A 27549-nucleotide genomic window follows, 5' to 3' on the forward strand; every position below is an offset into this window, starting at 1 on the left:
TAACCACAGGGTTGGGCTTTAAATTAAATACAACACAAGAGTTGACCTAAACAAGGGGAGAAGAGATAGGACATGACAGTGTTAGAGCAATAAAAAATCAGGACTTTTAGTAATCAATTAATGTAATATTAAAATGTCTGAAGAGTGTCCAGAAGTGAAAACTTCATTCAGAATGTAATTTTATAAAAACCTACTTTTAAAGTTATGAAATACCAGTGCTCAAAACCAATTGGAAATGGAACGCTATATATTTTTGCTAGATCAGCATGCACTTGTTTTATGTGGAAGATTGTTGAGTGTTGACTTAGAGTTACTACCAGCAACCACTTAAATGTATAAGTATTCTACTGTATGTTAAACTTCCTCTAGATGAGTGTTTCTCAACCTTTTTGATACCAGGGACTGACTTGCTGCCTTCCTAACTGTATCAGGGAGATCTCAGGGACCGGTTGTTGAGAAACACTGCTCTAGATGACATCATATGTACGGCCCTTGAAGTTTTTAAAAAGCTGTATGGAAGTTCAAGCATTACACTGCTTTCTCTCCTACAGTAGAAGACAGGATGTGCAGTAACCATTAGAGCATAATTTCACCAATTATTTGCAGTATAAAGAAAAAATTCTTATGTCAGATCCACACATCCTGATCTCAGAAAAGTGGCAAATAGGGCCTGAGGATTGAAACAGTAGCTCCAGATCATGTTTCAGATGGTAGAGTTCCAAACCAGATGTCATCAACACACCTTCTTCTCACTTAATTTCTGTTAGAAATTTGCGTAAAAGGTTAATCTCAGGAGTGCCAGCTATTCTATCTTTTAGGTGAAATAAGTCCCACTCTTCCACTTTATTTGATGTGAGATTGGTAGGAACATTTCAATCAATGTGTTTTGTATGTATAAATCTAATGTTAACGTTTCTGAACTAAAGAACCTAATGCTGATTTCTGGACACTCCTTAGAAGTTCTAGGTTCCATAATTACCATAAATAATCATGTGCTATGCACAGCCCTGCCCCTGTGTGTTTTGTGCTGTGGAAGAAGAAACTATCTACAGCAGGGGTTCTCAACCTTTTTCTTTCTGAGGCCCCACAATATGCTATAAAAATTCCATGGCCCACCTGTGCCACAACTGTTTTTCTGCATATAAAAGGGCTGGCATTAGGGAGTAGCAAGCAGGGAAATTCCCCAGGGCCCTATGCCACAGGGACCCCCACAAAGCTAAGTTGTTCAGGCTTTGGCTTCAGCCCCAGGTGGCAAGACTCAGGGCCCTGGTCTTCAGCCCCATGCGGTTGGGCTTTGGCTTTCTGTCCTGGGTCCCAGTGAGTCTGTCAGCCCTGCTTCATAGACCCCATGAAACCTACTTGCAGCCCCCCAGAGGGCCCCAGACCCCCGGTTGAGAACTGCTGATCTACGGTACTTTATTTTTCTTAGACCAAAATTCTGAAATCTCCAAATCAAAAGACCCATAACTCTGAATAAAGTTCAAAATGCATATGAGATACTGTTTATTTAGATAATTTTAATGTGTTCCTATCTGAGCCTCTTGGTGTAAGTCCAAATAAATGAAAATTACATAGAAGTTCACATGTACCTTAGGAATAGGGCTTGGCTCTAATGATTTTTCGTTAACGTCCAGATCAGTAAGATTGATTTGATTGATGAGTCTTTCTATTTTGCTTTTATACTTTATTGTGATACAGCCATGAGATGTAATGGTAAAACATTTGGGATGGAAATTTCAAAGGCGCTCAGTGTAGGCCTAATATTGCTCCTATTTAAGTCATTGGGAGCTTTACCATTAACTTTAATAGAAACAGAAATAGGCTAATAAATACTGAATGGTTTTGGAATACCCATCCTTAAAATACAGTTATCTTAAGTGTATTTTTCAAATCAGAGTATATAGTGTGGGCGTGTGTTTTACCATACAATTCAGTATTTTACGGTCACTTATAACTTCCGAAGCAATCCTTTAAAATGTAACAATACGATTGTAGCTTTTTCATCATGATATTTAATTTCCCTTTTACATTCTTTCCTTTTGATTTTGTTACAGCATCTGCTTGAGTTAACCTGATATCAGTATTGTTCCTTGTGATTGGGTGTATATTTTCTAATTTCTGTTTGTTAGGAATTTCAAGAAACTAAAAAAAAAACATTAAAAATAAATATATACATACATAAAAATTATAATCCAGCAAGTACACCACAGGAGAGACCCCTTCAGGAAGATGAGAAATCACCTTATTTACTCCTGGGGGAATTCTGCACCTAAGCCCTGTGCTGAGCCTCATCCCCCTGCCAAGAATCCCCCTTGTCATAAATATAAAGGGAAGGGTAAACCCCTTTAAAATCCCTCCTGGCCAGAGGAAAACTCCTCTCACCTGTAAAGGGTTAAGAAGCTAAAGGTAACTTCACTGGCACCTGACCAAAATGACCAATGAGGAGACAAGATACTTTCAAAAGCTGGGAGGAGGGAGAGAAACAAAGGGTCTCTGTCTGTCTTTATGCTGCTTTTGTCGGGGATAGATCAGGAATGGAGTCTTAGAACTTTTAGTAAGTAATCTAGCTAGGTATGTGTTAGATTATGATTTCTTTAAATGGCTGAGAAAAGAATTGTGCTGAATAGAATAACTATTTCTGTCTGTGTATCTTTTTTTGTAACTTAAGGTTTTGCCTAGAGGGATTCTCTATGTTTTGAATCTAATTACCCTGTAAGGTATCTACCATCCTAATTTTACAGAGGGGATTTCTTTACTTCTATTTACTCCTATTTCTATTAAAAGTCTTCTTGTAAGAAAACTGAATGCTTTATCATTGTTCTCAGATTCAAGGGTTTGAGTCTGTGGTCACCTATGCAACTTGGTGAGGCTTTTTATCCAACATTTCCCAGGAAAGGGGGGGTGCAAGTGTTGGGAGGATTGTTCATTGTTCCCAGCTGCCTGCACCTAGATTGCCCCACACAGAACCCTGGTACTCTTGAGGGAATTCTGCATCAAAAATTCTATGCCAAATAATTAAAAATTTTAAAATTCTACCAAGTTCTGCATATCTTATTTGTCAAAATAACACTAGCACAATAACAATATAATCACACCATTTTTAAGTATTTTGGTAATTCGTTTCACAATACTTGTCAGCAAATGGTGTGATTATATTGTTATTTTAACAAAATATGCAGAATTTTAAAATATTGTGTGCAGAATTTTTAATTTTTTGGTGCTTCCCTCAGGAGTACTTATGTTCTGAGTCATCTCAGACACAAAAGGGGGAAGCCACTCATGAGGAACTCTGTCTATCCCTGTTATGGTCAAAATCATGTCACTATTATCTCATGGTCAGTGATCTCAAAGGCTGTTCATAAATCTAAAGAAATAGGTAGGGATACTTGGTCTTCATCCTTGCCAGAAGATGATCATCAAACAACAAGATACGTACAATTTCCAAGCTCATAATATGTTCAGGGTATCCAGGAAATCTGAAGACTTCAGATTTTACAGAATTGCGTCACCACACACTTCTCAATATTCATTAAAGAGGAATATTAGAGAAAGGTCAATAGTTGATGAGATTCTCAGCATTGCAAGGATTTTAGTAAGAGCCTAGCAAATCCCCTTTCTAGCACTAATCCTTCTGAAGGGAGGCATTGGAGGATTTTTCCAATAATGGACTCTCTGCCTCCCTACTGGACTTCACAAGCCAACAAAAACATGTGTCCCATAGCTCATAGCCCAGAACTCTTCAAACACTTCCAGAAACTTTGTAATTGACGCTGACTGAAACTAAATCAAAGACACTATATTTGCATCCTGTCCCACTCCTCTCCAGCTATGGTTCTGCCATCCAAATTGGAGTGATTTTATGTAGGTAATAATCCCACAATGAGAAGTGCTCCATTCTGTAAACTAATGGAGATGGTCTGGATTCACCAGGCCCTGTAGCACCTGGAACAGTTCTTTCCCACTTTCTCTGTCACAAGCAACCTGCATATCTTGGTGCCAATGGTGTGCGTCATGATACAGAGGATACAGGACTTGGCTGTAGTGAACAAAAGGGATATTTTATTTAGAATGCTGTAATGTAGCCTACATTGCATGGTGCCACCACGCATGGTATAAGCACTGGTCTACATTAATCAATCCTACAATGGATTGTTGACTGTAATACAGTGAGTATGAAGAGAGCCTTTCAGACCATTTGGCATCAGCTTGTGAATTTTCTTGTAGATTGTTGGAAGCAATTTGCATCTGCTTATCTAAACTGGATCCATACCCTCACCGAATGTGCTGTATTTCTCATCTAATTTAGTACAATGCAGCTATCTATTTCAGGCATTTTTAAAGCACTCATAGTATCTAAGCATATAACACAGGGCCAGATTGCACCACCTTTACTCATGCTGAGTAGCACTTGACTCCACAAGTAGCTCATTACTTTCTTAAAATGAATCATGTATTGTCTCTCTTAAAATGGACCATTAGCTCTGCTGCTTGAAAATATTCCCTTCCTGGGAGTTCTTCCTGGGTAATAAAGCAAATTTTAACAAATCAGTATCATGAGCCAGCAACATGCGGGAGCTACACCTAATTAGTTGAGTCCCCTTTAATACATTTTCTAGAGGTGCTCAGATACTATGGATGCAAAATAAGAACCTCGACACCAGCAGAAACAGCTGGCTCCAGGTCAGGCTGTTGCATTTTGTTTGGTATATCAACTGGATGAGCAAGGGATTAAAATATCTTTTAATATGTAGTCATGCAATATCATATCATGTTGAGAAAGATGTAGGCAAGGAAAAGAAAAGGGAAGGAAGGAAATTGATTCACATGGAATTCTGACACTACAATAGATGTTTATGACTGTTAATGAATACACCAGCACTACTAAAAAATCTTAGAAGCCACTTAAGAAGGTGGGGTGGAAGAATGGGAGATGCATGCATTTTGCCTTTTTTAAATGTTAAGTTTCTCAAAGATCAGTGAATGAAAATCATAAATCTGAGAGATGTATGAATCTTGCAAATAGTTCCATTAAGCACAGCATTTTTCTTTTGAAAATGGATTTTGTATTCTTTGGGGTTAACCTGCATATCTATACATGTACACACGGTGGTTACATTTGAGCTTGGGAAAATGATAGACCTTCAGATATAAATAGTTCGGAAAAGAGGGAGAGAATGTTTTGAGCATAAGAATATTTCTCTTCCTCTGTTAATTTAATGGGATAGATGCCAATGCTTTTATGAATTATGAATGCAGCAGACGTTTTTCCAAATGAAGTTGTTGGAACTCTGCCCTTGGAGTGAGGCACTCACGTTACAGACTGGCAGCAGATTTCTGTTTCTTTAATGAAAACTGGATTATTAAATCTCTTTTCCTTTGAAGGAAAAATGTTATACAAGAAATTGCTATAAGCCATAGTGCAGTTGCATATCATATTCTCCTGTAGAGTGTTATAAGAAAAAATGTCATGGTACAAAAATTCAAAGCATAATTCTACCATCAGGGAGATTTATATGCAGAACTCCTGATGTTCTTTGGATTGTTGTATGATAATAAAGCTGCAAAACATTTACCAGATTCTTCCCAAATTTCTAGTTCATACATTTTATTTGCAGCTCTGGCTGCAAAAGTGACTTGCAGATTCCCACTTCAGTTACACATGGTCAGGATTTGCTCAGGAGCTAGCCATGGAGCTGCTGCTAACCCTGTGCATTGTTTCTCCTATTAAAGTACCTCTTTTTGACTGCCCAGACAAAAGACTCCCTTCCAGTAGTTTAATTACCTGAAATTATGGTGGAGGTGCTGGCTGCTGCTCCATAATTAAGCTTGAATTGAATTTTGTACTTAAAGCAGGATTCAACCACTTTATTGCGTATGAAGAATACTCATCATTCCCCTAACTTGAAGGTGCATTATGTAAAGCATAGTTATGTTCTGGGTCCATAAGTGATATCAAAAAGCAGCTCCTGAAATGTGGGCAAGTGGGCCAGCCGCCTCAGCCTGGCTGTAAGGATATTGAGCCACTGGCACCAGGAACGGAAGGGATCTTGTCCAATAGGAAGCGTTAAATTAACCGAGATGAAAATCACGTTTCCTGCCGTTTGGAATAAAACCAGCCCTTACAGGAGCGTGGGGCTGCAGTGTGCGTAACAGACCCAACGCCTTGCCCTTGGGCGTAGGAAGCAAACCATAGCTCCGTTGCCCTCCCAGTCTCAGCGTCCACCCAGGTGCATTCATGTCCGTTCTGCCCCCACTGCTGCCTGCCTTGGGGGCGGGGCTTCAGCGGCCGGCGGGCTCGGCGCTGCAGAAGGCGGCTACCCGCGGCGTGGGTTAGACGCTGCTGGCGGAGACCCGCCTGCACCGACCCAGCTTCCCCAGCCAGCCCCCGGGCCCAGCCCGGCTGCCGCTTCCACGTCTCCGGGCTCTGGCGCACTGAGCTCACCCGGAAAGGTGCGAGGGGGGGCCGGTTGGGGGGGGGTGCAGGTGTGGGGGCTAAGGCGTGGACGCTTCTGCTCTGTCCGGGGAAGGAGCCTGCTGCCCCTAGCTTGAAGGGGATCAGCGCCCCGCAGCCCTGGTGGCTGCATGCAGGGAGTCCTCGCTGCCCATTAACTGGGGCCCCGCGGGGGGCGAGCTGCTCTCTCAGCCCGTCCCTATCCCGCGGGGTCTGTCACCGACACCCAACGGCCTCTGCAAGCCCAGGCCGGGGTCTGCTCAGTCAGTCCGCCTCCGACCCGGCTGCATGAGGCTCGGGGGGCTGCCGCGGACTCCGGGGGGAGGGCTTCTGTCCGGAGCGGCCTCCGCATTGCAGGTATGTGAGCGTGTTCAAAAAGAGCTACTTTTGCAGCCTACTTCCAACAGATTCATTCTCCCTCAGAGCAGGGCGCGCCCCTGCGTTGCACCTGTAAAGCTGGAGTTAGCCGGCTCCTCCCCACCTCAGAACCAGGCTCCGTTCTTCGCTGGGGTAGCAGTTTTACAGCCCATGTGTACGGTTCCCCTCTGCCGGCCAGGGTCCGGTTATCATTCCTGGCGGTGAACATCCATGGACCAAGAGAAGGGGAAAGCCGCCTCCCTCCCAGGAGCTAGAGTTGTCTGAGTGTAACTTTAGCCAATCCACTCTTGCCCTCTCTTCTGGACGCTTCCAGTTGTCAGAACCTTTCTTTTGTCATTATGTGGTACTTGACAAAGGGAGGCATGGCACTGCTAATTCTGTGAGGAAACAGAGTAGCAGCGTGTTAGTCTGTATCCGCAAAAAGAACAGGAGAACTTGTGGCATCTTAGAGACTAACATATTTATTTGGGCATAAGCTTTCGTGAGCTACAGCTCACTTCATCGGATGTTGTAGCTCACAAAAGCTGATGCTCAAATAAATTTGTTAGTCTCTAAGGTGCCACAAGTACTCCTGTTCTTTCTGTGAGGAAAGGAACTGAAAACATGCTGTTTATCCTGATTTAATGGCTTCTGTTTTGAACAGCCCCATGGTTAATATTCCAAGACAGCAGATGTTGTGATGGCATGTTTAGAGAAATTATTAATAAATGAAGTAGAATTCTGTATCTAACTCAATAAAACTTGTGTTCCTTCATATATAGACATAATGTAAATACCACTTGGTTGTGTTGATATAGTTTGAAATGTATTACAAAAATAAAGAAACTGACTAGTGCTCTAGCCTATTTAAGAAGCAAGTTATGCCATGAAGGAGAACAAGTTCATCTATTCTTATTTCAGTTTTCAGAGAAGGCGACTGACTCTCTCAAGAATATATTTAAAATGTCAAGTTTTTCCTCAATCTACAGATTAGAAATCCACTCTGGAAGACATTAAAAACACACAAAGTGATGGGTTCCTTTAGAGAGTACCCCAGTACTGTAGTTAATGTGTGATGTGATTTGTCCTGTAGGCCCTTCCCCCAAAAGCTTAACTTTCATTCTGTATTTGCACAACATTTACCACAATAGGGTCCTGATCAGTGACCCTAAGTGCTATTGAAATATAAATCAATAATCATATTATAATCCACCCATAAAAAGGTGGTCATGTTTACTGTTCAAGAGTAACTTTCATATCATTTTATACATCCTACATTACAAAAACCTTGAAACCGAAAAATGATTACAATTTAATATCCTTTTCCTTCACCAAAACCATAAGAAATAAATAGAAGGAAACAATTTTTATATTGCACTATTCTAGCAGTGTGAAATGGATGTCATGATCCTACAACCAGGCATGTGTGTAAATTAGAAGTTCCCGTGAATAAAGTTATACATGTGTAAGTATTTGCAGGATCGAAGCCTTAGTACTGAAGTAACAGTATCTTGGAAACTTGGAAAACACAAATGTCCATGATGTTAATGAGCTGTGTGTGTTTTACAGAATGCATTTATGCAAGAAAAACATATCAGCTAGAAAATAAATAAATTTTAATCTCAAAGGAATCCAAAGTTTTATAAATTTTACACATACACACTACCCTAGTTGCTACATTGCTGAATTGCAGCCATTGGTAGAAGTAGAAAGAACATGGTAGCTTATGACAGAAAAAGTATACTGAACCCAACTGCAACCTCAAGGGAAATTTTTTAAGGTAGTTATTGTGACGTTCCCCTCGGGTGTTATCTGGACTGGTGATCTGCTAGGTCAGTCCAATCCTTGATTCTGGGAGCCAGACTTACCCTGCTTTGCTGTGAGAACCCCCACTCCTGGGTGGTTCACGCACAGCCTCTAGCATATAAACTGCTCCCTGGATTGTGCAACCGAATGACACTAGCCAATATCTCCGGTCCCAGACACAACCCTAGGAACCTCCATCTTGCAGTGTCCAGTTATGCCTGCTGGACACTGCAAGCTTATATGAGTTTGTCAATTTAACAAAGAAATTGATATGTACCAGGCCTTTTATCCCAAGTGGAGCATCTGACACACTTCAAACCAAACACACTGCTTCAGGTTGAATAAACAAACAGATTTATTAACTATAAAGATAGATTTTAAGTGATTATAAGTCAAAGCATAACAAGTCAGATTTAGTCAAATGAAATAAAAGCAAAACGCATTCTAAGCTGATCTTAACATTTTCAATGCCCTTACAAACTTAGATGCTTCTCACCACAGGCTGGCTGGTTGCTCTTCAGCCAGGCTCTCCCCTTTGATCAGTGCTTCAGTCACTTGGTGTGGTGATGTCTTTAGATGTAGGTGGAAGAGAGAGGAAAAGCATGGCAAATGTCTCTTCCTTTTATCGTGTCCTTTCCTCCCTCTTGGCTTTGCCCTCCTCCCCTTCAGAGTCAGGTGAGCATTACTGAGTCTCTCCAAGCAAGGTGGAGCAATTCCCCTGGTGTGGCCTCATGCAGGTGAGTCATTGCATTGTAGCTCCCTTGGTGGACAATGGTTGTTGATGGGTTGTTCGACACCCTACCTGGGTGTTGGTTACTTTCCTTGCTGTTGCCTCAGAGGAGCTAATATCTGGCTGATTCCCACAACTTACAGCATGTTTTAGGATATGTCTACACTTACCATTTAAAGCGCAAAAAGTTCCTTTTTTGCGCTAAAACCACAGGAGCATCTACACTTGTTAATGACCTTTTGTGGTGAAACTCAGAAGTTTCACCAAAAAGAAAACCACCTTCACGAGAGGTGTACAGCTCTTACCGCTGTTCTTTTCGTGCTGCTGTGAAAGTGAAGACATGTTCCACCAGTGTAAACACCCTTTGGCCTCCGAAGGATATCCCAATGTTCCAAAAGCAACCACTCCGGCCAGCATCTCTGACGCATGGATATCTGCCCCTCCCCCTGTAAGCCCCGGGAAGTTTCCCTTTGTTTGTAAATGTGGCGGGGAAAGCAGCCAGAAAGCAGGAGGTTTTAAAAAAAAATGCCACAGAAAAAAACAGGAAGTAATGCGGCTCCTGAGACATGAAGCAGGGCAGCACTGAGCAGGGACCCAGAATGCCTTTGGCTCAGCCCTCTCCCCCTTCCCACAGGATCTATCGAGAGATCTGCCCTGTGGGATAGCTGCCCCACAGCGCTGCTCTCATCAGCGATGGAAGTGCTGGTAGTGTAAACGCTTTCTGATGCCTGAGGAATTGAGTGAGTACACAAACCAGCGCTTTACTTTTACCGGTTCCCTATCACCCGTGAAACTTAACAGTGCAAAAACTCTGTAAGTGTAGATATACCCTTAGTGACAACCATACTACACAATTCTCATAACTTCATATGCATTAATGATATACACATATGGATAGAGAAATGACTTTCAGCAGATTGTAACCTTTCCCCTGATACGTTACAAGGCAGGCTTTATACATAAGATCATGATTATATGAAAATGAGGAATATGGGGGTTACAGCACGCTCCTCCACGGTATAGAATGTCACAGCTATAATGTACAATAATCACCCATTATGGAATTTGACAAGATCTAATACCCATATTCTTGAGAAAAGCGCTAATATATCTTTGATAAGGGGTAAAGAGCTCAGATTTTACATGTCCCCCGAAAGACTATTCTTTTTTATTTCTGTTTGTAGCTGCTGGCCAACTCCCATAGAAGCTGTGCAGCAAATTCCATAGCAAACAGATTCTTTGGAGCAAAGAGCCTTTAATTAGAATTTTACTCCATATTTCCTTTCTGTCTGTAAGCCTTAATAGAGTTAGTTGCTAACCTGGTGAAGCTACAGCAATAATCACAGCCCACAAAATTGGAAGAAAAACTATGTTCTTTTGAAGTTCTTCAGACCACTCACCTTAGAAAAGGTCATTTACGTGGTGGCAGTGACTACAGTACCCTTTTGGGGCCTATGTACTTAGTTTATCTTTTCTTCAGTCAATGAAGGAGACCAGCTAAAACAAAACCTTGAGCCCAGGGAGAAATTAAATGTCCAATATGCCTAGTTCCACTCATCTCCCATATAATTAGCATTTAGCACCCAGTATCAATCTTAGTACAGTGCTAGATGAAAGTGAGGGCAGCTTTTTACATGGGAATCAATTGTGAAAGGTTTAAGAACATGTGAGTCAGTACCTCATGGCAGGAGGGAGGCGAGGGGAGCTAGAAACTCCAGTTTTAGAGATGCTCCTGAAGCAAAACCCTAGTTCTGAACACCCCAGAACTTCAGGGAGGTTCAGCTACGGATCTGAACTTTATGGCTTGTCCCTATCTCTTATAACAGGATGTTTGGACCTTTCCCAGGTTAACCCTCTGCCCTGCAACAAGGACCAGAGTTTCCTGCAGTGAGTGCAGGGTAGTAGGGCTGGACTGGATATGAGGAATTAATTAGTTTCCACATCTTTGTTATAAAAGAGATGTACTGTGAGGTGTTGGGGCTGAAGCTGGCGGTCAGGATCTCTGCAAAGCACTAGTCCTGAGTGGGGAACTAGAAGACAGATATTTTATTCTTCTTTGAAATTTGGTTGTATTGAACCACACTTAAATACTTTTCTTTGGACTTGTCTGAAGTGAATTGTCTTTTACCTCTATTTTGAATTTTGTCAGAGAGAAGTCCTATTGTTGTGTTTGTCCTTTGTGGGGGTGGCATTTTCTTAACAATAAAGCACATCTCAAAGATGTTTCAGCTACAAACAGATGTGTACAAAAAATGTTCCTGTTCCACCAGCCAGTTGCTTCCTTACAAAGGTTCAGATCTGATACCTAACTGCCCCTCCCTCCACACACCTGGGCTTTGGGGAAGTTTGGCCTGGGATATGAACTGTTCAGCACAGACACAGCTCTAATTAGTTCTAGTTCACTGACCTGCTGGGTGACCTCAGGCATGTCATTTCACCTGTCTGTGCCACTGTTTCCTCTCTCACTCTTTACCTGTATAGTCTGTTTAGACTGTGTGCTCTTTGGATGAAGGATTGTCTCTTACTACGTGTTTGTACAATGCCTAACACAATGGGGCTCTGAACCAGGTTGAGGCTTCTAGGTGCTACTGTAATACAACTAATTAATAATAATGAGCACAAGGGTATGAAGGACTGCACTGAGGGGCAAAGGTTACCTGGGCCAAGGCAACTGTTCCTGTATAACTACATGTACCAATTCTAGCTCAAACCACATGTGCAACATTTCCTCTAACGAGCGATGAATGAACATTTGTCTGTTTCTTCATCTAGTTCTGGTGCTTTGAGAAGACAGGGTGTTACAGCAGTTAAGACAATTATGCAATAAAAAACAGTCACAGTTGCCTGGTATGAAGGTAGGCCGAGTTATGATTCCTCTTCTATTATAACTTCCCATCCTTCACCATAAAATAAAATTCAGGAAGTGGCCTTTACTGAACTCTCCCAATGACAGAGGCAATTAAGGTAGGAATGCAAAACAGATTTAAGGCTTCTTTCTGAAAATAGCTACTGAGAGCCAAAGGCTTGATTCACACGGGGGTCATTGAGTGTTGCAGCACCTAACTTTTCGAGTATGTCTACACTGGCAGAGTTACAGCACCAGCAGATACAGCGCCACTCAGAGAGCTCTGAAGGGCAACCACTGTTGTGTGTTCACACTGTCAGCTGCCTGCACAATAGTGTGTTCACACTTGCGACACTTGAAGCAGTATTCAGAGTGGTGCACTCTGGGCAGCTATCCTACAGAGTATCTCTTCCTCTTCTGCCGCTAAGAGTTGTGGGAGTCGTGGGGCATCATGGGTCCTGTCCCAATGCCCCATGATGCATTGCTTCACATCCTAGCAATTCCTGTGCTTCCGTCTGCATTTGGCGCCATCTTTCAACAGCTTGTGTACTGTGCACTCTGCCTCTTCAGGCTGCAGGAATGGATCCTGAACCGCTGACCAGTGTGCTGCTCACTCTAACACATCACAAGTGTCAGTGGAGTTATTCCTTAAACTACAAAGGCAAAAGGAGTGCGACAATGATCTTGCCACACGTAATAGCTATGACACAAGATTGCTTGTGGCATTCACGGAGGTGCTGACCACAATTGAACGCTGCTCTTGGGCTCGGGAAACAAGCACTGAGTGGTGGGATTACATCGTCATGTAGGTCTGGGATGACAAGCAGTGGCTGCAGAACTTTCAGATGAGGAAAGCCATATCCATGGGACTGTGCGATGAGCTTGCCCAAGCCCTGCGATGCAAGGACATGAGAATGAGAGCTGCCTTGCCGCTGGAGAATCGTGTGGCGACTACACAGTGGAAGCTGGCTACTCGAGACTGCTACTGATCAGTTGCTAACCAGTTCGGAGTGGGAAAGTAGACTGTTGGACTCATGTTGACTGAAGTGTGTAGGAGCATTAATTGCATCCTGCTCCAGAAGACCCTGACTGTGGGCAACGTGCGTGAGATTTTGGATGGCTTTGCACAAATGAGCTTCCCTAACTGCAGAGGGGCGATAGATGGCACACATATTCCAATTCTGGCACCAGACCACCTAGCCACCAAGTACATTAATCGGAAGGGGTATTTCTCTATGGTTCTCCAAGCGCTTGTGGATCACCGTGGGCGTTTCACAGACATTAATGTAGGCTGCTCCAGAAAGGTGCATGACACATGCATCTTTTGGAACACTGGCCTGTTCAGGAAGCTGCAAGCAGGGACTTTCTTGCCGGACCAGAAGATCACTATAGGAGAAGTCGAAATGATCCTGGGAGACCCTGCCTACCCCTTAATGCTGTGGCTTATGAAGCCATACACGGGGCACCTTGACAGCAGCAAGGAGAGTTTCAACAACAGGCTAAGCAAGTGCAGAATGACTGTTGAGTGTGCTTTTGGCCGTTTAAAGGCCCACTGGCACTGCCTATATGGGAAACTGGACCTGGCTGATGACAATATTCCTATGCTTATAGCTGCATGCTGTACGCTTCATAATATTTGTGAAGGGAAGGGTGAAAGCTTCACTCAGGGCTGGTCCACTGAGGCTCAGCGCCTGGAGGCTGAATTTGAACAGCCAGAGACCATGGCTATTAGACCATGGGGTGCAGCACGGGGCCAGGGTCAGGGGTCTCTTGAGGCAGCAATTTGAAGCTGAAAGCCACTAATATTTTTTGCTATGATTGGGAGTGCAGTGCTTGTAAAGCTAGGAGGTGATTTGGATTGGTGCAGACGATGTACTATAAAGCTTTAAGATAATTGTTGCTTTGCAGGGCTCTGTTTGCTTTCAATTAATAGGATAAAGATTGCTTTCAAACCAACACAATTCTTTTATTAAAAAACAACAACTGGAGGAGAGAGACAAACAAAAAAAACATATCAGCACTGAGGAGGATGGGGGAAGGGAAGGTCCCAGGAGGAGGTGGGGTCCTGGGACAGTTAAGCATTTGTGTATGTCCAGGGATCATATCCAACTTTCTTCTTTGGAATACAGTGCAGCGGGTACTGTAGTTCAGAAGGGCTAACCTGAAGAGGAATGGGTGTTGAGCACAGTGGGTACTGGGAGTCCGCAGGGCTGGACTGTGACGGGGCAGGAGTGGAATGCCATGGGTACAGACTGGAGCCAGGAGGTGGATAAGAGTGTGTTGACGGTGTCTGGGGGGGTGCATGGGAAAGAGTTTTGTGACGGTGGCTGCAGGGAAGGGTGAGCGTGAGGCTACTTGGTTTGCAGTGCTAGTATCGCCTGGAGCGTGTCCGCTTGGAGCTTCATAACGTTTAAAAGCCGCTCTGTGGCTTCATTCTGGCGTGCCACATTCTCCTCTCTGTCCCTCTTCTCGCTGTCTCGCCACTCCTTCAATTCCTGTTTGTCGGCCACAGAGTGCATCATAACCTCATACAGAAAGTCCTCAATTCTTTGTTGCCGCTTTCTAATTCTGTGCAGCCGTTCAGCTGGTGATAACAAAGAGGGAGGCTGGGCTCCCAAGGTCATCTCTGTGAAGTTTAAATACGACGTTTTACAGAAGCAGTATTGTTTGCAGCACAGACAACACTGATTCAGTGCTTTAAAACACAGGCAGTACTCACACACCTGTCACTAACTGGCTGGCCCCAGGCAAGCACACATGAGCCACAAGACCCCCAAAATGGTGAGTAGCTGCGGGGGCAGGGGAAATCAGTGTTCCCAAACCCTACTGTACACTGGGCACGTGGCTCTTGGGGAGAGCCAGCACTGTGGGGGGTGAGGCTGATAACCATTCCTGTCCCCACATGGACACCTGGAAAGATGAGCTGAGACCACTGCACACATCACTGAGCAAACAGGAAGGGGACTTTCAAAATTCCAATGGAATTTACGGGGTGGGGATGACAGTTGGTCACCTGAGGGCAGGGCAGTAGATTTCAAACTGATGACCAGAGAGGCAAGAACAGGCATTGTGGGACACCTCCCAGAGGCGAATTGCAGCGCTGTAATCGAACAGGGTATCTACACTGGCACCGTGGCGCTGTACCCCCAGCGCAGAAAGCTGTACGTCTCTCGGGGTGGTTTTTTTACAGTGCTGAAACTGCACAGTTTCTGCGCATTAAGTGGCTTGTCAGTGTGTACACCTCAGGAGTTACACCGCAGAAAGCTGCTTTACTGCGCACAAGCTTGCCAGTGCCCTGCCACTCAGTGGAATTCACAACCCTGAGTTAGTTGTCAGTCTCCCTATGCATTCAATGCATGGGAAAAACTAGGTGGCTAAGAATGGGATCCACAGAAGCCAGCATGCTGACTGGGAAGCCACCTCAGTTAGTTATTAGTAAGGCTACGTTTTAGTCATGGGTATTTTTAATAAAAGTCATGGACAGATCACAGGCCATAAACAAAAATTCATGGGCCCATGGCCAGTCCATAACTTTTACTAAAAATACCTGCCCTGACTAAAACTTGGGTGGGGGGCTGTGGCCTGGGACCCCTGCTGGTGCTGAGGCTGTATGGGGGTTGGTGGGGCTGGCAGGGGCTTCCTATCCAGCTCCGCATCCCTGCAGCTTCTAGGGTGGGAGGCAGGGGCCAGGGCATAGGCTCTGTTGCTCCCGTCACCAGTGCCAGCTGCCACAGCTCCCATTGACCAGGAACTGCAGCCAATGGGAGCTGCGGGGGCGGGGCCTGCGGGCACAGGCAGCGCACAGCACAGAGACCCCCCCCGCCCCTCCACCACCTAGGAGCTGCAGAGGGGCCATGCCAGTGGGAGCTAAGGAGCCCCCAGCCCCAAGGTAAGCACCTCCCTGCACTCTCCAACCCTCTGCCCCTAGCCCTGAGCCCCCTCCCACACACCCAAAGTGCTGCTGCTGGCCTCTAGCCCCTGAGCCAGCACCAGCCACTGCAGACATCACGGAATCCATGACAGACTTGCAGCCTTAGTTATTAGGAAGTTGGACACCTAACTCTGGGCTAGAGGAAGGCACCTAGCTCTGGTCAGGATTCTCAGTCATAAACCCTCCTGGAGCTAGGTGCCTAAGCTCGGTCATTCCTTTCTCATGAAAAATGGGGTTGGGGTTCCCTTTATACCCAATAGCCCACTGGTTAAAGCACTCAGCTGACAGAGGAGATCCAGATTCTAATTTCCACTCTGCCTGATTGGGAAGAGGGACTTGAACCCAGTTTTCCCTCTTCCCAGATGAGAGTCCTGAGCACTGGGGTGGTGCTTGCTGAATCTCTCCTGTTGAAACTTCCATTATGTATGAAATATTTAAGTAGTTACTGGACCAGAGAGAGTGAGAATTACACTATAGCCCAGTGGCAAGAGCACTATCGTGGGAGGGAGGAGACTTGGGTTACAGTCCCTGCTCTAGTGACTAGTCAAGTAGTTCATACAAAGTGGAATTGCTTCAATAGGAAAGAGTGCCACCCCAGAATACCCAATAGCCCAGGGGTTTGGGCACTTACATGGAAGGGGAAGACCAGGGTTTATGTCCCTGCTCCAAATCAGGCAGAATGGGTATTTGAGCCTGAGTCTCCTAGCTATGTGCCCTAACCACTAGGCTATTGAAGATAAAGGGAGCATCTCTTCCTCCCCAGCTGTCTTTTGTGCAGGTTAGATGTGCTCAGAAGTTGGCTGCTGGGTTGGGCCCTCCAGCTGAGATAGGCATGGGACTGGCTAGTTTGTGAATCCTGCTGGGTGTTAGCTAGGTCTGAGGTAGGGTTCGAAACAGCTAATGGGGTCAGGACTTAGGGAGCTGTGCCACAAGCAGAAATTTAAGTGCCTAAGGAACTTTAGCAGTGGCAGCGTAGTTGCCTATTGGGTTAGGCAGCATTTGAGTGGTGATTTTGTGGCACCTAAAGGGTGGCCTTAGGCAGCTAAAGAGGCAGTTAGACTCCCTTGTGAATCTAGCCCCAATTACTCTATGTGAGATGAAGGAAAATTACATTGTCAGAGACACCTAGTGGGGAGGAATGAGGCTATGTATTATGCAATGTGGAGTCAAGAAAGAGCACACTGTTTTTACATAGAATGCAACCGCCTGCCACAGCTCTGGAGTGAACAGTACAATTAAACTACGGATAGGCAAGACATTTCAAACCAGAGTCAAAACAAACCTCAGATCTTGCTTTACCGTTTGTTGTTTCAAATGTTTATAGCTTTAATTCACTTCTCTAGCTAACTGGTACTGTCTGGTTTTGGACTAGAAGGAAATGGCACGGGAGAGATTATTATCATGACAGTGCCAACTTGACCAAAAGCAGGAAGTGAAATGAAGATAGCATGAGAACCTCTTCTTGCATTATTTCCTGCATCAATGGCAGCCTACAATCTATGCAGCAGCACAGGGCCTAGTATTTCCAAAGGCTTTGCACTATATAACTTTCCAGCCAAAGCATTATTCTTCATTTGCAGTCCTGTCTAAGGCCTGTCTATACTGAAAAAATGCTTCCTGTTATAAAAGGTTCTAACACAAGGTTAAATACTATGTATCCTTTACTGTCAACAAGGACAGTAATGTTTAAAAATATGTTAACCTCGACCAGCTAACACATTTTTAACACAATGCATGTCTCCAGTACGAATGAGCCCTAATTCAAGTATCAACCCACCACAGCAATGACTGAATACAGTAAACACCAACCCCCTCTCACTGTTGGAAGTTAGTTCTTCAGCTGCTGGTTTCCCTGTCCATGTAAGGGGATTTCTAGAGGACACAGAACTGCATGAATTTGGAAAGCAGTGGAAGGTGCATCAGGGCCTTGGTATGAGGTCATAGTCAGGAGAAAGGGCCAAAGAGTTGGTCTGAGCATGCAGAATCTTGGACACTTTGTTAGAGGTGGTGATGGAATTAGAAGGGGCTACACAGCTACTTAGCATAATCCCTGGTTTTATTTAATTTCTTGTTGTCAATCATTTTAGGAAGTGCAGGCAGTGGGGAGGAAGTGCCTGACTGCAGACAGTAACACGATGCAGCTACAGCAGCAGGACTGTTTTTCTTCTGAAAGACAGCCAGGTAGCCTCGGAAGAATTCATCAGGAGAAGAAACTTTGTATGAGAAAAAAGAAAGGTGCCTCAGGTAATGTGGTGAGGAATGTCATAGACATGGCTATAACTAAAATACCTGTGTGAGTGAGTGGACGCTAGGCAATGCTCCTTACCACTAAGAAGTTACTAAAGAGAAAAAATGTCATTTAGCATGAGCAGCAACTTGTGGTCTATAGTCTACAGCCAAGAGAATGTGCCCCCAAATTACCCCCATACAAAGTATCTGTATCCTTTTAGGGTACAGATCAGAGGTTGCTCTTTCACATTTTAGTTCAGGTTCCATTGTACGTGTTTGTAATGGGGAAATACCACAGGTACAATTGCCACAAATACAAACAGACCACAAAAATGCCAGTACATTTTTAACTAAGGAGCTAAACTTTGGGGGCTTAACTGAACGTCCAGCTTTTGTATGCATCACTGATCATTAGAATTAAAAAAAATGATGTGGGTGGGGTGGTTACTGTGAGGGGTGCATTAAGGATGCCATAGCTATGGAGAGAAAGTACATTTCTACCTGACTAACAAGTTCTGGAAGTTTTGGATGTAGGAAGTCAGTGCCCTGCCGCTTATGTGTAGCCCCAAGAAAATGCCAACTATGGGTCAAATTCTGTCCTCATTTACACCCAAAACAAATCCACTGAGGTCAGTGAGATTGCACAGGACATAAATCACAGCAGGATATGACTCTATAGATATATAACCTGAATCTGACTTCACCCCAACATAAATCTAGAGTAGCTTCACTTAGGACAATGGAGTGACACACATGTAAGTGAGATTAGAATCAGGCTTCTAGTTCCTCTTATATCATATATATCATATAATATATCATATATTATTAAATGTTATAATATATGATTACCAGAGCTGGGCAAAGAAAAGATTTTTTTGTTTTCTGACCATTCTAAAAAATACACTGAAAAAAAAATGATGGTCAGGCCAAATCAAAGCAAAAATCTCAAAAATATTTCAGCAAATCAAAAAGTCAGGGAGAAAAAATAATTATAGGTCAAACAAAATGTTTTATTTTGATTTTGAACATTTTTGAAAATTAAATGAAATTTCCAGACAAAAAAGTTTCTTTAGTGTTTCAAATTGAAATGTTTATTTCAAAAATCTCAGAACAAAATGTTTCAATTTTGAGAGGGGGGTAGAGAAGAGGGGAAGGTTCCAACCAATACAATTCAGTGAAATCAACACAAATTCATGAAATGTTTCAGTATCACTGAATCTAAATTTTTTTCTGTAAAAGGTTTTGGACAAAATTTTTTACCCAGCTCTCATTACATCCAAAGTAGGCAGCACATATAAAAAGAGTGTACATTTGCAGGCATTTCTAACTTGATTGATGTAACATGCACTACTCACTACAGGGTACACTACTCAAAATGAGTCTTTGAATGACTCCTCTGTATATTGATTGATCCATATGTCTTACACTATAAATCAGTGTTAAGTTTACCTAAAAATAAGCTGAAATGATAAGACTGTGGTATTTCCTCAGGCTTTTCTGAGGAACAAACTTTCTTTCCCCTTTGGAAGTGGCATCTCTTTTATAAAGTGGAATGTAAGCGACACAAAGGTTATGTCCACATTGGAATTAGACACCCGCAGCTGGCCTGTGCCAGCTGACACGGGCTAAGGGGCTGTTTAATTGCGGAGTAGATTTTTGGGCTTTGGCTATAGCCCGAGCACTGGTCTTAGAGCTCGGGCTCCAGCCTGAGTCCAAACATCTATACCACAATTAAACAGCCCCTTCGCCCGAGTCAACTGGCACAAGCCAGCCGCGGGTTTTTAATTGCAGTGTAGACATACCCAAAAAAGCAGTTTCCTTTGATCTTTGTGCCAAAGTCAGAGGAAGTGTATTTTACACATTTTGGTCACACAAATGAAATCATTCTTGTGTCTGAATTTGGCTCATTAGGAAAATGACATTATAGTAAAATGTTTATGGCAATAAAAAAATAAAAATGAATGTTTTAGAACTGAATTGTGACTGACTGTTTTTAAAAAGAAAAGAAATAGATTATTCATTCTCCAGTCATGCCATTATGGACAGCAAAACAAGGATACCTCATTAATTCCAACTTTAACTGTGGGTTGACAGTTGGTGAGAGGCATTTGCATCAGAGTGGGTTTCCTGTTTTAGAGTGAGTGTATTTGAACATCTGCTTGGGTGGGTGGCTGCTTTAGGGAGTGAAAATGAACTTTATTAATTAATTGAGCATTTGCCTTTATAGAGCATCTGAAGGGGTGGATTCCATTTCCTGCTCAAAATACTGTCGGTTCATTGAGTGCATTTGGAGCATGATTCAGTGGGAAACTGGAAAACAAAACTGGAAAACAAACAAAAAACAAATTCTTTACCTCAAACAGGGAAAGAATGCTGTTGCTCCAAAAAAGCATGGGAAAAGTTGCATTGGGATATCTGGTATTTCAGAGTAGCATTATCAGAAGATACTTGCTAGCTTTCATAGTGATGGGCACCACAGAAATATTTTAAATGAATATAAATTCTGCTTTTAGAATGGAATGGCTCATATGGAACTTGAGGCATCTATCTAACCACCACATATGTAAACACACTTCCTTCAGAAGAGAGAGCATAAAAGGCTAGATACAATGATTCTTACTTAGGAGAACGTGATGGTATGTTTAAAACACAGACAGTGAAGGACAGCAAAAAAAAGCTGGATTTCCATTTTATGAACTTGTGTGGAAATCCACATCAGAATATTACAAAACACTGGCATGGGAAAGCCTAGGGCTGAAGGAAAGCTGTGTCATATTTTGGTCCCTTTCCTTATGTGGACAGGTGAGTAAGAATCATAGAATATCAGGGTTGGTAGGGACCTCAGGAGGTCATCTAGTCCAACCCCCTGCTCAAAAGCAGGACCCATCCCCAATTAAATCATCCCAGCCAAGGCTTTGTCAAGCCTGACCTTAAAAACTTCTAAGGAAGGAGATTCCACCACCTCCCTAGGCAACGCATTCCAGTGTTTCACCACCCTCCTAGTGAAAAAGTTTTTCCTAATATCCAACCTAAACCTCCCCCACTGCAACTTGAGACCATTACTCCTTGTCCTGTCCTCTTCCACCACTGAGAATAGTCTAGAACCATCCTCTCTGGAACTACCTCTCAGGTAGTTGAAAGCAGCTATCAAATCCCCCCTCATTCTTCTCTTCTGCAGACTAAACAATCCCAGTTCCCTCAGCCTCTCCTCATAAGTCATGTGTTCCAGACCCCTAATCATTTTTGTTGCCCTTCGCTGGACTCTCTCCAATTTATCCATATCCTTCTTGTAGTGTAGGGCCCAAAACTGGACACAGTACTCCAGATGAGGCCTCACCAATGTCGAATAGAGGGGGACGATCACGTCCCTCGATCTGCTCGCTATGCCCCTACTTATACATCCCAAAATGCCATAGGCCTTCTTGGCAACAAGGGCACACTGCTGACTCTCATCCAGCTTCTCGTCCACTGTCACCCCTAGGTCCTTTTCCGAGGTGTAAGAGGGAGGTGTATGAAGAAAAGTGAGGTGTGGAGTTTACTGCTTGCTTTTAAAATTCATACATTAGTTTATGGACCCTAACTCTGGAACAGAACAATTCTGTGTCAATGCAACAGGGGCCCTTCCCCCACTGAATCAAATCGAAACAATTTAGGACCAGACAGTGCTTTTTAGGTTCAAGCTTGGGCAAGTGACACTATGGAGCCACGCTCCCCATGTGGAAACACTAGGCGGCATTGTGCTTCACGATTCCCCATCATGCAGGGCTCATGAGGTTTAAATAGTAAATGCTTGTGAAGTACTCTGAGGTCCTCAGATGAAATGCAAAGTATATATAAATGCAAAGTATTATTCCTCTTTTTATTTTTAAACAGAAACCCTAGTTGTTGTGCTTCCAAGCAGCATTTCTGAATATGTTGAGTATTTTTTTCTCTCTGACTTATTTAGCATTTGTTAGCTTATTCTAGCTTCTGCAAAAAGATATAAAAGGCAAACAAAGCCATCTCTGCATTGCTGATGCCATGAAGAATAATTTAACAGCACCAGAGAATGCATTTCTACCCAGCACGTTGGTAGCCATCACTCATCTTATTCTCTTGCCAGCTGGATGGTTACCACTTTGTCTTAAGCTACACTCCTCTCTGTGCCATTGTGAAAGAGTACAGTGGGTAGTTAAGATTCAGGATCCAGAATGTCACAGACCTTTTACATCACTGGCATATTATGGCCTGATATTAGCATCTCATTGTCTCACCACTCTCATCAGAAAAGCATGCATTGTGTAAATGCCAGCTAAAAACTCTGGCACCTTTCATGCACTGAGCAGTGTTTCCTATCCTTTTTTAAAAAGATCTGTTATGTTTATAAAATGTTATTGACATATAATATTTCAAGGATACTATTTGTTCATTTCTAAAGACTGTCATTTTAATATTATCTTTAATTGGTTTCTCTGCATTTTTGTAATAAAGTTAAAGATGTACCAATAAATGGGGGACTGAAAGGTTTGCAAACTTAGAAAAAACAGACATTTTCCATTATTTTTCAGATCAACAAAACATAGTTGAACATACAGTGTTTTTATTCATTAGTGAATTGTCAAATAGACCCCCACAAAAAAAATTTTTATGTGAAGCTTTCTGCTCTTTAGATGAAACATGAGTCCTGGTCAGATAGGGGTGTTTACCCCACTTTCCAGATGAAATACCATTTGGATTATTACATTCTGTCTATCTAAAGTTTTCCCTGTCTCTTTAATTGGCTATGTTCTAATTGGATATGTTGCCTTGTGAGTCTGGGTAAGAGGAGCATGCTGTGAAGATAATTCTGCCCCTCCTGCCAAACTAGGGATCAGGATACCAAAGAAGCTCCTGTAAAGGGGTGTCTATGAAGTCTAATGAGCAGGCTGCAGAATCTGGTCTGCCACCCTGTTAATCATCTGTCCCAGCCAGTTCCATGGATTTCAGCTCCCTGCTGCTTGTAAAAATGGAGAGGATTGTGGAGTGTTAACAGTTTACACAAAATATATATCTGCTGCTATCAAATGTATTAAAATGCTCTGGGTAGAATAAATGTTCAGAAACTCCAGAAATCTTGCACTAGTATTACAACCTGTGTATCACCTTTAAATATCCTCTGTCTTCTCCAGTTACCAACTAGAACTTGCTTTTCAGGAGTTAGGGAAGAGGTGATGGTATTCTGCTTAAGGAATCATTCTCAGCTATTCCTTTGATCTCTCTCTCCTGGCACTGCACTATGTCATTATATTTGGTTTAGAGGCACTAGGGCAAATTCTGGTCTGTGACACCAGTATAAAACTGGACTAACTCCATTTAGTGGAGTTACTCCAGATTTACATTGGTGTGAATGAAAACAGAATTAGGCCTCCTGAGCAGGCCAAAATCATGTTTGAGATAGAATAAAACCCCAAACATTTTAAAAATAGGTTTTTCTGTGTCTTTGCCCTTCTACACGAACTAGATTTTGTTTGCTAACATGGTTGGAAAAGTAGTGTGGGCGGAGATGGGGCATGAGAGAGATGGGAGGAGGTCTCCTTCAAAAAGTTCCTACAAGCTATCAGTTCTGATGACAGTCGAGGGTAAAAAATTCTAAAAAATGGTGTTTCAGAATTGTAGTGAATACTACAGTGTTTTTGCTGGCTGTGTTCTTCACTTTGGTAGTAGAGAGAGAGTAGAAGGCAGAAAGCTTTCGGCAGTGGTTTTATTGAATAATGTACCAAACAGACATACCTGATGGTTGGATTACTTTAGGCACATGCCTCCTATATTTGTTCGACAAACACTTTTAGATGTATACATACAGTCAAATAGTACAGTCTGATGCCCAGAGATACCATGGTCCACAAGTGGAAGAATATTAGTGGTAAACTTTTATTACTACAAATGAAGAGGCACTTGCCTACTTAAATTTTAAAAATATGAAAGGTGGGAATAGCTAGTTGAGTTGTGATATATCACATGAACTGCATACCTGTGTTGAACATCATGACCTAAAAGACCTAGTTTGCTCATCTTTAGACTTAACCAGGATGTCTTCTATACTCTAGTACAAAAGTACTATACTGGTACTGTCTAGACAGGCATGCAGAGATATGGATTCATTTCACTTCCGTTCCACTCTGAGGCCAAAGACTTGCTGCTTTACCACAAAGTGCAAAAGAGCGTTTTTAAATTAAATTATTTTTGTTAATAGAACTGGAGTACATCTCTGTTCATGTAGACACATTCTATGTAGCCATCAACAGTTCCACGAAGTTGCTCTCCTAGTATATTAGGTATTTCTATGTGCATAGATACTAGGAACTTAACAATTACCTAGTACACTAGAACCAAATTTAAATAATTGTAGTAATAATAATAAGAATTATTCCTATCTTAAAAGTAGATTAGAAACAATTGCCATACCATTAGTTCCTATGTCATATATTCATAGCTTCTCTGAGGTATAGAGATAACTCTAGAGTTCAGTGACACTACTGGGAGTGAGCTTACTTAATGTATTTCTTATTATCGGGGTTCTCTTTAAACAGTGGTGAGAGATCTCTACGTTACAGGTTTGAATTCAATGGGAATTGTAGATGTCTACTCTAAACTAATCTTGATGGATCCTTGAAACAGCAAAATAAGAGAACGTAATCTAATTACTCTGTTTAATCAACTGCAGTGTTTTTGTGACTGTCACTCTGAAATATGAAATACTGAATTTTTTATTGGGTGCCAAACAGAGAAATAGGGTTGTGATTCTTCGCACACTGTGCTTTATAACTGCAGTACAATGGTACCTATTTTGAATATTTTTTTAAAAAAAACCTTAGTCTAAATTAATTGAAATGTGGTAGGACATAACAGATTTGATGTTTACAGTGAGTTGTCTTTTGGTAAATTTCATATTTTCCCACAGAATTGAGCAAAATTAAAGAAAAATGTATACTTGCAAATTAAACCAAGTGGCATAGCCTACAATACTCTGTTACATCATCACTGCTTTTGCTTTTGACTTTCTCCACATAGGACCGCATGGCTTAAAGAACTGGTAATGAGCTACAGACTAGATTGCAACCTCTAGGCCACTTGTATGAATGCCTAGGTTAGTAGAAAATGGACAAAGTCATTACCACCTGACATCTGGTAGGTGGCTTACAAAAAAGAGAAGGAGGGCTCTAGGTGACCTGCCTTAGTTCTATATGTACTCATTATTAAAGGCACTTCTAAAAGCATCCTTCAAACTCCTGCCTTTTGTTGCTGTTTTGTGGGACCAACAGGAATGTCTTTGTATAGGCTGGGACATTGCCTCATGTGGATCCTGCATTTGGCAGTTTGTCCATCAAATTTTCAGCTCTGAATGGGGCAAAGATTTGGGATGAAGGTAGGGTTATTCTACTGTGAATATTTTCATTCTGTGTGTGAGGTGCCCCACTGTGGAATTTCCAGTTGTCTAAAAGTGAATTGTGCCCCAAATTTAGGAACTCATAACAATGGACAAACTAACAGCCTCCGGGGCGGGTGGGGGGAGGAATGCAAGCTGGATATAAACACATGGTTTTCTTTTTTTGTTCACAGATCACAGTTTAAGAACCATGTTATTTCTGTGCTATTTGATTAACATTCTTTTGATTGTATTTTGATGCTCTTGAATTCACCTGACAGATCCATATCACATGCTATTTCACCTTCAGAGTAAATTGTTTCCAACTGCTATCTCTCTCTCTCTTGCATATACGTACCTGAAAAATTAAAACTTTTTTAAAAATAGCAAAGCCTTTGTGCTGTTTAATAGAGTTACATGCCCCAAGTCATGTAGGTGGGGTGTAAGCAAAAGCTGATCTCCAACAGTGGCTTTGCAGTACCTGACTACCCAACCACCCCTTAATGAAAACTGTTAAGCAAATGTGAGTACGTTATTGAATGAATTTTGGTGTAAATGGGGAAAAAAGCCCCAAACTGTACTATGTTATGTATTGCTCACAGAAAGGAATGATAAGAAATGCTCACTATGTCCACAAATCAAGACAGACTTTTAAAGGAAGAGTCAACTTTTGCAGTCTGTGCTTAAGCAAAACTCCCATTAATTTGAAATGGATTCCTGCTCCTGTAAGTGTTACAGAATGTGGCAGCAAAAAATAAGAGCCTTTACAAAACTTTGGTAGTTTAGGGGTGATATTCCTCTTTATTTACTACCTTTTTTTCTAAACTATTTTTCTGCCTGAACTGCAAGAGCTCTCCCTCACAACACAGCCCACAGAGCCTACTTTAGAAACAACCCATTAACACTGTCCCTAAGATATTGTATTGACTGTTTTCAACTGCTTATCTTCACGTCGTTGCTGAGATCTGTCTCTCACCTCAAAATGTACTAAAATAGCTGCAGTGACCGTTATAAATAGATCAATAAACAAAGAGCTCTTCTAAAATAAGGTTTCAGAGTAACAGCCGTGTTAGTCCGTATTTGCAAAAAGAACAGGAGTACTTGTGGCACCTTAGAGACTAACCGGATGGAATCCGATGAAGTGAGCTGTAGCTCAGGAAAGCTTATGCTCAAATAAATTGGTTAGTCTCTAAGGTGCCACAAGTACTCCTTTTCTTTTTTCTAAAATAAGGGAGCATCATGAATTATTGCAGAGCTCATTTATCTCCTTCCAGCAGCATCAACAGGTAAGTCAGCTGCTCCTGTGCTCAGCAGTTGGCAGGAGCACTGCTGTCAGGACTAGAGCTGAGTAGGGATTTTTCAATTCAATGCTTTTTTGTCAAAACCAAAGACTTTTGCTGGAATCTACCAGTTTTGACAAAATTTTCATTAGAAAAGGGTTCTCAGATGCAGGATGAAATTTCTGCTCAAAAAATAGCCCCACGTACTCTGTAATAGCCATAGCCTATTTATTAGCCTGTTCTGAATTGGGTATAGCAGGGACTCGAACCTAGGGCTCCCACATCCGAGAGGAGTCCCATAGTTGCTGGATTATTGGCTATTCTGGGAGGAAGGGCTCTTTTTCCTTTTTCATGAAAATTTCAGAAGGTTTCAGTTTCATATAGATGTGGAACAGGAAAATGTTTGAAATCTTGAAAAGTTTTGCGGGACAGGAAAGCCTTTTGCTGCTCTGCTCTGTACTGGTGCCGCCTGTTCACTTAGTACTTCCAAAGCAGAGGTTTTCAAAATGTGAGGCTCTGAGGAACATTCCAGGGGG

At 42.5% G+C, this 27549-nt stretch overlaps 1 protein-coding gene across 5 annotated transcripts in view; it reads left to right on the forward strand.

Annotated features, from left to right (window-relative positions):
• PCGF5 (polycomb group ring finger 5) overlaps positions 1-27549 on the forward strand; it is a 149284-nt gene that overhangs the window by 67857 nt on the left and 53878 nt on the right. For 3 of the 5 annotated variants that reach the window (XR_012160028.1, XM_073353828.1, XM_073353829.1), the window contains exon 10: positions 18208-18364. The exons of the other annotated variants lie outside the window; for them this stretch is intronic. Coding sequence is in view for 2 of the 3 variants with exons in the window: in XM_073353828.1 (XP_073209929.1) it covers positions 18208-18364 (157 nt within the window). In the remaining variant the exon portion in view is untranslated. The remainder of the gene's footprint in view (positions 1-18207; positions 18365-27549) is intronic. 5 annotated transcript variants of the gene reach the window in all.

Source organism: Lepidochelys kempii, chromosome 7 (assembly GCF_965140265.1).
Source record: "Lepidochelys kempii isolate rLepKem1 chromosome 7, rLepKem1.hap2, whole genome shotgun sequence".
Classification (NCBI taxonomy): Eukaryota; Metazoa; Chordata; order Testudines; family Cheloniidae; genus Lepidochelys; species Lepidochelys kempii.